The sequence below is a fragment of the Cynoglossus semilaevis genome, chromosome 14, assembly GCF_000523025.1.
Source record: "Cynoglossus semilaevis isolate Cse_v1.0 chromosome 14, Cse_v1.0, whole genome shotgun sequence".
In the NCBI taxonomy this organism is placed as follows: Eukaryota; Metazoa; Chordata; class Actinopteri; order Pleuronectiformes; family Cynoglossidae; genus Cynoglossus; species Cynoglossus semilaevis.
This window is the reverse complement of record NC_024320.1, coordinates 27,082,131-27,093,528: the sequence shown is the minus strand read 5'-3', so window position 1 is coordinate 27,093,528 and position 11,398 is coordinate 27,082,131. Positions and strand designations below refer to the sequence as shown.

The 11,398-nt window shown below is 44.8% G+C and overlaps 2 protein-coding genes across 4 annotated transcripts in view; one reads left to right on the top strand and one right to left on the bottom strand.

Annotated features, from left to right (window-relative positions):
- LOC103390366 (polypyrimidine tract-binding protein 3) overlaps positions 1-5,875 on the top strand; it is an 11,003-nt gene extending 5,128 nt beyond the window's left edge. For 2 of the 3 annotated variants that reach the window (XM_025062516.1, XM_008326195.3), the window contains 7 exons: positions 819-878; positions 1,579-1,691; positions 1,784-1,817; positions 1,915-2,007; positions 2,590-2,812; positions 2,891-2,968; positions 4,536-5,875. In XM_025062516.1, coding sequence (XP_024918284.1) covers positions 819-878; positions 1,579-1,691; positions 1,784-1,817; positions 1,915-2,007; positions 2,590-2,812; positions 2,891-2,968; positions 4,536-4,668 — 734 coding nt within the window. In that variant the 3' untranslated portion in view covers positions 4,669-5,875. Of the gene's footprint in view, positions 1-818; positions 879-1,578; positions 1,692-1,783; positions 1,818-1,914; positions 2,008-2,589; positions 2,813-2,890; positions 2,969-3,464; positions 3,543-4,535 lie in introns of all 3 variants that reach the window. The other variant, XM_025062515.1, reaches the window with a different exon arrangement.
- A 1,760-nt stretch (positions 5,876-7,635) lies between these two features.
- Positions 7,636-11,398, bottom strand: part of ugcg (UDP-glucose ceramide glucosyltransferase) — a 14,279-nt gene continuing 10,516 nt past the window's right edge. The window contains exons 3-10 of the mRNA XM_008326197.3: positions 11,020-11,122; positions 10,829-10,930; positions 10,625-10,737; positions 10,310-10,488; positions 10,136-10,222; positions 9,927-10,034; positions 9,723-9,801; positions 7,636-9,092 (exon numbers count right to left, since the gene is read on the bottom strand). Of these exons, the coding sequence (XP_008324419.1) occupies positions 8,922-9,092; positions 9,723-9,801; positions 9,927-10,034; positions 10,136-10,222; positions 10,310-10,488; positions 10,625-10,737; positions 10,829-10,930; positions 11,020-11,122 (942 nt within the window). The 3' untranslated portion in view covers positions 7,636-8,921. The remainder of the gene's footprint in view (positions 9,093-9,722; positions 9,802-9,926; positions 10,035-10,135; positions 10,223-10,309; positions 10,489-10,624; positions 10,738-10,828; positions 10,931-11,019; positions 11,123-11,398) is intronic.

Here is an 11,398-nt window from a genome sequence, read left to right as displayed (position 1 = left end):
GTCAGGTGAGGTCAGCTGTCGTCAGGTGGCGTCAGGTGACGTCAGGTGACGTCAGGTGGCGTCAGGTGTCGGCAGCGGCCCAACCTGTCTGACCTGAGCTGACGACAGCTGATGAGGCAAAGAAACCTGTTTTATAAACAGAAGATTATCATCTGCAACCACAAGGAAAGGTTAGTTTCGAGTCACAACTTCCTGTTTCCTGCTGTAACACTGGAGGGATGGAATTGTACTGTTAAAGTACTGGAAATGTGTGTGTACTAGAAAAGTCAAAAAATACCAGGAAACATTTTTTCAAGAAGGTGAATTCCAGGGTTTTTCACCGACTGGAAGTTCTGGGAAGATTAAAGGAGGGAAATCTCAAAGGAGGAGGAGTCACCCTGAGGGGCAGTCACCCTGAGGGGCAGTCACCCCGGGGGGCAGTCACCCTGAGGGGCAGTCACTCTGGGGGGCAGTCACCCTGAGGGGCAGTCACCTGAGGGGCAGTCACCCTGAGGGGCAGTCACCCTGAGGGGCAGTCATCCTGAGGGGCAGTCACCTGAGGGGCAGTCACCCTGAGGGGCAGTCACCTGAGGGGCAGTCACCCTGAGGGGCAGTCACCCTGAGGGGCAGTCACCCTGAGGGGCAGTCACCTGAGGGGCAGTCATCCTGAGGGGCAGTCACCCTGGGGGGCAGTGATCCTGACATAAGCAGTTCCAGTTCTGGTCTCTGCTGTGGGACGTCTGGATGAGGTGCTTGGTTGCTGGTTCTATTCCTGATGGTGACAGTGTCGTACTGTTCCAGGTGCAGACAGTAGTGAATCTGTGTCTGTGTCTCTGCAGGTGTCGCTCTTCCTCCTTATGGACCTGCAGCGTTCCCACCAACCTTTCACCAGCACACAGGTCAGTCGGTACCAGAACAGTTCTCTCACCCTGAAACACACATGCTGACCTGGAGTACTGACCGACAGACCTGGAGTACTGACTGACAGACTTGGAGTACTGACTAACAGACCGGGAGTACTGACTAACAGACCTGGAGTACTGACTCACAGACTTGGAGTACTGACTAACAGACCTGGAGTACTGACTCACAGACTTGGAGTACTGACTAACAGACATGGAGTACTGACTGACAGACTTGGAGTACTGACTCACGGGCTTGGAGTACTGACTAACAGACATGGAGTACTGACTGACAGACTTGGAGTACTGCCTGACAGCCTTGGAGTACTGACTAACAGACTTGGAGTACTGACCGACAGACTTGGAGTACTGACCGACAGACTTGGAGTACTGACCGACAGACTTGGAGTACTGACTAAAAGACTTGGAGGACTGACTAACAGACTTGGAGTACTGACTAACAGACTTGGAGTACTGACCGACAGACTTGGAGTACTGACTCACGGGCTTGGAGTACTGACTAACAGACCTGGAGTACTGACTCACAGACTTGGAGTACTGACTAACAGACATGGAGTACTGACTGACAGACTTGGAGTACTGACTCACGGGCTTGGAGTACTGACTAACAGACATGGAGTACTGACTGACAGACTTGGAGTACTGACTAACAGACTTGGAGTACTCTGTAACTCAGGTCTCTCGATGACGGCAGTCCCCGGCTCGTTGGTTTCCCCTCCGCGCATGTCCCTCCAGATGGCGCCACCTGCTGTGCACTCGGTGCTGCTGGTGTCCAACTTGAACCCAGAGGTCAGACGTCACTCAGTTACTCAGTTACTCAGTTACTCAGTTACTCAGCAGCTGACCAATCAGACTCTCTCGTGGGTTTGTTTCCTCCACAGAGCGTCACTCCACACTGCCTCTTCATCCTGTTTGGTGAGAAAAGGTTTTCGGTTCAGATGATAACGAAGGAAAATGTGGTTGATGCTGTGTGATGACATCACTCTGTGGTCTGCTGGCTCTTTTTTTCCAGGTGTCTACGGAGACGTTCAGAGAGTGAAGATCCTCTTCAACAAGAAGGAAAACGCTCTGGTTCAGATGACTGACGCCACGCAGGCTCAGCTAGGTCCTCCTCATTTGGTTTTTTCTTTTGTTTTTGTTTTTTTAGGGATGTCCGATAGTAACTTTTTGCTAATATCCGATACGCCGATATTGTCAATACACTTCATTTACGATTCCGATATCAACCGATAACAACATAGTGGGGCAGTGGTGCCCTGGTGGTCAAGGAAGTTAAGTATCACCCGCTCACTAAGGTGATGGGTTAAAGTATTTCTCACATATTACAAATACATGATATTTATTTATTTAATAAATAAAAGTTAAATAAATAATATTTGTTTATTTATTTGCGTTTCTGGCACCAGCGTTCTCCATACAACCCCCTGATTATTAAGATAGATTAATAAAATGAGCTGCAATGCTGCCATCTAGTGACTTTCACTTTCACATACAGCAGTTTTTCCCTAAAACTATTTTCAGGGCACACATCAATTGGCGAAACGCAGGCATTGCGTTATCAGGTTTTCGGAGGATATTACATGATTATGCTAATATCGGTCCGATAATATTATCAGACATTCCTATTTTTGTTTTTTGTTTTTTTCGTGTTCCAAAAAGGTTTAATCATCATTGACTTTTATGACAGCCATGAGTCACCTGAATGGCCAGCGTCTCTACGGCAACGTGATCCGAGTGACGCTGTCCAAACACCCGGTGGTGCAGCTGCCTCGTGTCAGTGCTGGACAGGAAGAGCAGTCGCTGACCCGGGACTTCTCAGGCTCCGCCCTACACCGCTTCAAAAAACCTGGATCCAAAAACTTTAACAACATTTTCCCGCCATCGGCGACGCTGCATCTCTCCAACATCCCGTACGTACAGCGTCGGTCACCGTTGGGTAAACACTGGTGTGAGGACTGTTTGTGACTTGATGTTTCCTTGTCTCCTAGCTCCTCTGTGAGTGAGGATGCACTGAAGGATCTGTTTTCCTCCAGTGGATTCAACGTCAAAGCCTTCAAGTTTTTCCAGTAAGTCGCAGTAAAGTTTAAACTCCGCCTCCACTGTAGACTGTGTGTAAAGATACAAAACCAATAACAATTCTTACAGATATTACATGATTATGCTAATATCGGTCCGATAATATTATCAGACATTCCTATTTTTGTTTTTTGTTTTTTTTTCGTGTTCCAAAAAGGTTTAATCATCATTGACTTTTATGACAGCCATGAGTCACCTGAATGGCCAGCGTCTCTACGGCAACGTGATCCGAGTGACGCTGTCCAAACACCCGGTGGTGCAGCTGCCTCGTGTCAGTGCTGGACAGGAAGAGCAGTCGCTGACCCGGGACTTCTCAGGCTCCGCCCTACACCGCTTCAAAAAACCTGGATCCAAAAACTTTAACAACATTTTCCCGCCATCGGCGACGCTGCATCTCTCCAACATCCCGTACGTACAGCGTCGGTCACCGTTGGGTAAACACTGGTGTGAGGACTGTTTGTGACTTGATGTTTCCTTGTCTCCTAGCTCCTCTGTGAGTGAGGATGCACTGAAGGATCTGTTTTCCTCCAGTGGATTCAACGTCAAAGCCTTCAAGTTTTTCCAGTAAGTCGCAGTAAAGTTTAAACTCCGCCTCCACTGTAGACTGTGTGTAAAGATATATAAAAATACTGGACGTCACCTCCGCGTCCTGAAGCCACAGATCAAATCGTTTTAGTAGCTAAAAACATCGTAAAAACAAACGGCACATTATTGATTGAATACTAGTGACTGACGGGTGGAAATAAGAGCTCCACCTCAGGACACACGTCTGAGACAGCGGCTAAATGACGACCACAACCGTGAACCAAAACTACGAAAACTAGTCGTGCAGGATAGAATTCTGCTCCCGATCGTTTATCGACCAATCACGTGTTATTTTGTACCTGCTGAGTGAGGCTGTCTTCACAGAGTTGTCTGTGAACTGAGTGAAAAGCCTCATGCCTCCTTCTGCTCCCGCTGTCACGGCCGCAGAGCCGTTAGCACGTGAGCTAATAAGCGCTAACCAGAGCTAACACATGTTTTCTCTTTTCTGGATGGTTTTTTTTTTCATCATGGGAAGAAAAACACTGCTTATGTGACTGTAGGTCACATCAACGTCGACTAGTTATAACAAAACAAAACAAATTCAATGAGTCATTTAACAGGTTAGCGTACAGCAGCAGCTAGCACAAATGCTACAAACAGGACCTGAGATGTGGATTTTATGATGAATTTTGTACAAAAGAAATACAAAGACGGTGATTTTTAACCTGGTCAGACCAACAGCTGCTTCACCTCAGGTCAACAAAAGGTCATGTAAAGGTCATTATCTCTGGTTCCGTACCATCGTCTAGACCAGAGTTAGCAGGACGTTACCTGTTATCAGAACCAATTAAATTTGTCCCTAGATAAAAGATTCAGGGAATACGCACCTGGACCAACCTGCAAACAGCCNTCTTTTAGTTCCTCCCTACATTTGTCTCAGCTCTAGGTGTAACGGTGACGTCTGTTTCTGTAGATGTTTCTCAGTGAAAGTAAGTCATGTCCCTAATCATGTGACTTCCTCTGATGTCAAAGGAAAGACAGGAAGATGGCGCTGATGCAGCTAGCATCAGTAGAGGAGGCCATCGAGGCGCTGATCACTCTGCACGACCACTTGCTGGACCACAACCAACACCTGCGCGTGTCCTTCTCCAAGTCTACCATTTGACCTTTGACACCAACTCTCATTAGCTGTTAGCCTTTTGATACCATGTTAGTTAGCAGTTAGCCTGTAGCTACCTACGGGGTGAGTTGCTGGCCACCGGACGATTTGTTGTTGGGAACGGTGCTAAACTACGTGCAAGTTTTGAGCCGATGTCTTTGGTGTTTATCTGCAAACAGATGACCCCCTGTAGCTACTAGCATAAATGCTAACTAGTATGCAAACTAAAGGTTAAAGGCAACAGCAGTGCTGAACTTCTCTGTGACCGTGTGATGTCACATCTGCGACATCCAACCTTGTTCTCTGACCTTTGGAGCTGATAGGCTGTCAGATTTACGAGCACCCTGATTGGCCCGTAGTCAGAACACATGGACAAGCGGCTAAGTTTCCGACACGCCTAATGATGTGCCTATAAAACACTATGACATCACGCTGACTGCTGATGTTACCTGATTGGTGGTCATAATGGTTACAGAGCACATTCCTGCGCAAACTGAGCAGCAATGCATTGTGGGTAGTGGTGTTGATGTGGTGCAGGAAAAAAAAATCAGGAAGTTTTTTTTGTTTGTTTGTTTTTAAATGGTTGAAGAGACAACTTCAAAGTTAAAGTCCCCCCCAAAAAAAGTTTGATTTGTTCATTTATGTTGGTTAAAAATGTTGTAGAAAAGAAAGTTATTTATTTAGCTTCATTTTCACTGTTGATTTCTTCTTTTTTTCATTGAAAATCGTTAACGGTTTCATTTTTCTCCGTCGCCTTCAGCATCGCTCGCTCCACGTGTGAAGACGATTGTTTTGTTGTTTGCTGCGACCTCAGAACTTCTTCTGTGCCTTATTTCTCTGGACTATTCTGCTGGGTTTACCTTTAGCTTAGAGTGTTGACTACACCTAGACTTAGTTTTTTGTTTCCTAGAATTTAGTTACTTTTTTTTTTTTTTTAATTGTTAGAAACCATATTTGTGGGGTTTTTTAATCATGAATGTTTGTAAAGGTAACGCTTTGATGTACCGCCCACCAGTCTTACCTGGCTGTGTGTTTATATATAAATATATACATACATATATATATACAGTATATTAATGTGTGTGTGTGTGTGTGTGTATACAGTGTAATGTGTGAGTATGTCATCCTGAGCTGTGATTGGTCGATTCTAAAATATTCTGCCCTTATTTTGTTTTTGTTTTTTTTTCTATTAAAAACTTAAGTTAACTCAAAATTCACTTTTTACTTTTTATATCTGGTCTTCGCCGCTGTCCAAACAGGAAATAAGCCAGAACAAAACAGGAAGCTGCCGACGCCCACTTTGCCTTCTGACCTCTAACCTTTTTTTCAGAAGAGATGTGCGTTTAGGGTTGAATTTGTCTCATATTATTTACATTTTTTTAATGTACATTCAATGTTGCCTGGACATTTAAAGGTACAGTTCCACCGTTTGTCATCCTTGGCTAAAAGTGAGGGGCGGGGTCAAACCAAGCCAAAGTCTGTGTGCCTTCTAATTTTCACATGATGACATCACAGTGACACTTCCTGCGGCTTTCCAAACCTGCGTGTGTCATTTTTGTTTTAACCTTCAATGTCGTGTTACTGAAGTTGATGCAGAGAAAGGAGTGTGACATCACATCCTCCTCAGTGGGATTTCACTGACACGCCCACATGTCAGTGAAAGACCAGAAAGTTGTTAAACACAGGGATTTCAACAACCACACGTGACCTGTCGGTCTGTGATTTGGATCAGAATTTATCCACAAACACGTGACCTGTCGGTCTGTGATTTGGATCAGAATGTATCCACTTCTGGTACGTGGACCAGATGTGCGGGCCATACAAGACATGCAAAGTGTAATTAAGGTGTGGCCCGTATTCTAGACACAAGAAGACGCCCACTAGAGGCCAATAATCTTTTGTCCAACTTTTTAAGTGGCCAAAAATGAAGATTGTTTTCAAAGCCCAATAACGGGCCAATCCGGCCCGTTAGCAGTTTATCTGGTCCACATTTAGGATCCGGCCCAGTCACCTGATCTTAAATAAACATTTTCTTTTAACCCACATTTTGTTAGCTTAATCCTAAATGTGGACCAGCCTAGTTTTAGGTTGGAGTCCCATGTGGTCCACATTCCGGGTACCAAATGTGCCCACGTCTCATTGCTGTTTGTGCTGATGTGTACCAAATCTATAAGAACGGTCACGAGGATGTGGAATGTAGACAGAACTCTTTTTTTTTTCAGTTTCTAAAATAATCGCTGAGACTCTGGACTCAGAGACTCTGGTGTTTTTGGGAAGTGAAGACAAAATAAATAACCAGGACTGTATGTTGGCAGTGTATTATGCCGATACGTCCCATTCCTTTTGTTTGCATTTCTCATCCTCTGTGACAGAAGTACTGTACGTTGACATTGTTGCATGTGAGAAGGAAACATTTGTGGGCGTGGTTTAAATACAACACTTTCAAATGAAAAAGAAAAGAAACTTTTTTAAAAAATTGATTTCTGTTGTTTTAAAGCTTTTACTTTGAAATTCTCTTTACTTTTAACTTGTTTTACTGATGAATGTAAAATAGTTGTGGTGCATTGTGGGAGACAGTGGATTACTATTGTTATTATATTAAAATATTTTTTAATAATGACTATGTGCATGGGGGGGGGCGCAGGGCTGGGGTCGGTGTTTGTTTTTTATTTATTCTGAAAATGACAGGAAGTTGTAGCATGAACCACTGAATAAATAAAACCTGCCCTAAAATCCTGCCCAAGAATTGGTCCCGCCTTCTTTTTGTGATGTCAGCGAAACACAAACAGGATTCTGTCAACATCCCCTTCAACCCTGGTTCTCTCACCTTTGTCTCCCCCAGGAGGCGCCCCCGTTCATCTAACCTAAATGACTGGACAGTTTACGTTGACTTTGAAATGTGCTAATTCTGTAGCACTTTTTTAGCATTTAATCCCGAGCGTCCTGTTTTTGTCTCACAAAGAAAACCAAACCTTTAAAACAATAAAACTTTATTTGTTTCTATTTTTTGACATGAGTCATAACCTCCTGTTGTGATTTTAAAAAATAACAATAATAAACAAACATACAAATAAAGACTTCTGCTGATCCTATTGGACGACAGCGTCAGGTGTTCGTCCGACACTCGGATGGCGTCATCAACCAATCCACCTGATGCACAGCTAAACGCTAACAGCAAAGACAATACAGTGTTCTGACTGAAATGTGGCGACCGCGAAATGTCTGTTTTCTCATTGGCTGGTTTTGTTTGTGGTTTTTTTTTTTTTTTCTTTGAACACAACAAAGACAAAGCGTCTTTATTTACAAGCACAACTTTGATCACATGATCACGCAACGTCACTTTTCTACTGCATCGCAGTAAAGAAGTAACTCGGCTGAGGATGACGTCACAGTCCATGCCGTCTCCTCATTGGCCGATGGCTTTCACATTTGTTTGTTATTCTTTATATCGCTAACAGCTGCAGCACGAATCCCTGTTGTCGTTGTTTTTTCACGCGGTTTGCAAAATACGCCGACACGGGTTTTTCATTTGCGAAACTTACTAATGACATGTTTTTATTATTTGGAAAAAAAAATAAATCATAGGAAATACTTTCGCAGAATTTCTCCACCACGGAATGGGTTTGGTTGAAATAGTTCAAAGTTAAGGCTGACGAACGGGACGCGAACATCAAGCTGATGACGCTGAAAACGTTCCTCGAAAACGTCCACGTTGCGTAAACTGGAAGAGGAACCGGATCGCGACTGATTGTGTGATGAGATACGAATGAACTGAAGCTGCGTCTGTGACCGTCTGTGACCGTCTGTGACCCCCACCCCCCGCTCCTGTGAGTTGACTGAGGATGAAACAGTTCAACCTCAATTTCGTTATCAGTCTTTCAGTTTCTTTTTTTTGCCATTTCTTTCTTAAATTACTGTAAAAAAAAAAAAAAGAAATCAGCCAATGAGCATGAAGCATTTGACCTCGTCCTCCTCTCGTTTGTATTTTTCTTTAAATATTTCTCGTCTGATCAAACGTCAGACTGTTCAGTGCGAAGTGACTCCTCCCATTTCTTTTTCTTTTTCTTACTCTACCCTCTGGTTCTCGCATCGTTTAATTTAGCACCAAAAGAACATAAATAATTAAAAATTCACACTCGCGTACTTTCACACACACACAATCACGCTAGTTAAAAAAAAAAAATCAGTCTCTTGAACTCATTATCTCATCCTTTGAGGACAAAGATGATGACGATGGTACGAGCCTGTTGCCGTGGCAACTACACGTCGAGGATCTCCTCGGCGGTGCCGCCACAGCGCAGCCGGTACCGACCAGTTCTCCAGCTGATGGTGGGGTCCCACAGGGCTGACAGGAAGATCTGCACCGCCATGGACTCCCTGATGAACCACGCCACGGCAAAGTCCAGCTTGGAGAAGCACAGAGGCCCGCCCTACAAGATGATGTCATCCATCAGTCGCTAGTTAGCAGAGTTAGCATTTGTTTTCACTGACGGTACAACTGTAGTTGGAGGTCGGGGTCATGACCCCACACTGTTACTCAGTCATCACAGTTTTTGTTCGATCATAAAAACTCGACTCGATACAAACTAATGTTACATCTCAGTATTTTAAACGCGTTTCTGTGTCTGCGATCCTCGGTGACCAGATGGGTTTGACCGCGGCTTTGGGCTTTGTGATGTGTAAAACAGCGCCCCCTCTAAATCCTATGTAATGAATGAGTGTTGAGAACCTGGTACTGCGCTCTGTTGTCTGTGGGGACAACAAAGAGCTAGTACTAGTACTAATACTAGTACTAATACTAGTACTAGTACTAGTGTTAGTACTAGTACTAACACTAGTACTTTAACAAGTCAGATGAATACAATACTCCTGGTATAATATGACACGTGAACATGACGTTTCCCATCGTGACTCATTTTTTCATTATCATAATTCAAAGATTTAAGTTAATCAGTTAATTTTTTTCTATTATTTGTCAAACTCCAAACAAAAATGGAGAAAAACAAATTCCAAAACATTTTTCCAAAACAAATATAAACATGAAACGCAGCAGGTTTTACCTGAACTCCAGTCAGCTGGACGTAGTCGGCTAGAAACCAGGCCAGACAGTGACACATGAAGAAGACCATCATGTCCCACCTGATCAAACACACACACACACACACACACAGTTTAATTATTAGTAACCCATGATGTTGATCTCATTTCTATTCATGGTAAACAGCCAAACGGCGTTAATATTTGCTCTTCCCTGATTGGCTCACCTAAATGTGTAATGAGCAGCCCAGCCAATAATAAGGCTCGCCAGGAAGCACTCAGAGACGGGCTCCAGCACGGTCCCCGGGAGCATGTTTATCCTCAACTTCGTCCACCTGGAAACAAACAGACGTTATTGACACATCCCAGGAGGGGAGGGGGGGGGCAAACACGGCCCCAGGACTACATCGAGGACAGCCAATCAAACGTAGAGCACCTGATCATGCGTGACTGAAACTGGCCAATGGAGTATGAGCCCGAATTCTGTAGCGCCACCTGTGTTGCCAAGGAGAACTTCCAGCCTCTGGAGTGGAGAAAAATAACAGCATTATTAGCCCGTCTGCCTCAAGAGTGAAGCTATAAGTCCGTGCGCTAACGCTAACATGCTAACCTGTCGGCTATGGCTTTAGCCATAAAGTAATCCTCTGCAATGTACTGGGCAAAGGCGACCAGTCCGCCGGCCTGGTCCAGGACATCCTTCCTCATCAGACACGACATCCCGGTCACACATTTGATCCCGGTCACGTTAGCCGAAATGTACGACCGCGGGTGGGACGTCCCAAAATACACCTGGAGACAGGAGTGACATATTTAATGACATCATCACCAAATAAAAACAAAAAAAACAAACATAAATGCAGAGATCAAACGCAGTCGTAGGTCATACAGGAGTTGTTGTAGCCTAACATTAGCATGTTAGCCTAACCTGCTCTAGCGTGGCAGCAAAGCCTTGGCGATCAGCAACATAGGGCAGCCCGTGGACTAGTCCCACCTTCTCTGTCATCTGATTGGTCAGGTCTGTCAGGGTATCAGGTTTCACTGCCAATTACAAACACAGAGTGAGTGTTTGAAAAAAAACAAGAACAAAAAGAATGAAAGTTAGCGCTGGTTTAGCAGCGGCGATGCTAACCTCTGATTCCGCTGTCACAGATCCACACCAGGCCGTACTTGGCTCCTTCGTATCCAGGCATCAGATTGTTGATCTTGGGATTGATGCCCACTTTTTTCCCCCCTAATGAGCAGAGGAGCTAATGTTAGCTGCTAACACAAACAACAAAAACGCCAAAAAAAAAAAACCATCCACGCTGCCCATTTCCTCACCGATAAAAAGACGAGCGTCAACGTTTGGATATTTTCCCAGCAGCTTCTTACAGACGTCTACGGCGGGGTCATCGTGATCCTGGACGCAGAGCAGGATCTCGTACTGTAACACACACACACACACACACAGAGACGGCTGTCAGAGCGGAGCAGGGATTAGAACCGACAACCTGCTGATACATCTCTGGTTGGACCCAGACTGGAACGACAGAAAGGCTCCGACGAACATCGTCTTATTTTGTCCGTTTTATTAGGAACAGCCCCACAGGGGGCGCATGACTCCATGTGGTGCTGCGCTCTGGTTCAGGTCCCCGTCACGAACCAGGACGCTCTGTCCTCACAGCTGCTTTGGTTTGCAAATCTACACGAAGCACTGGTG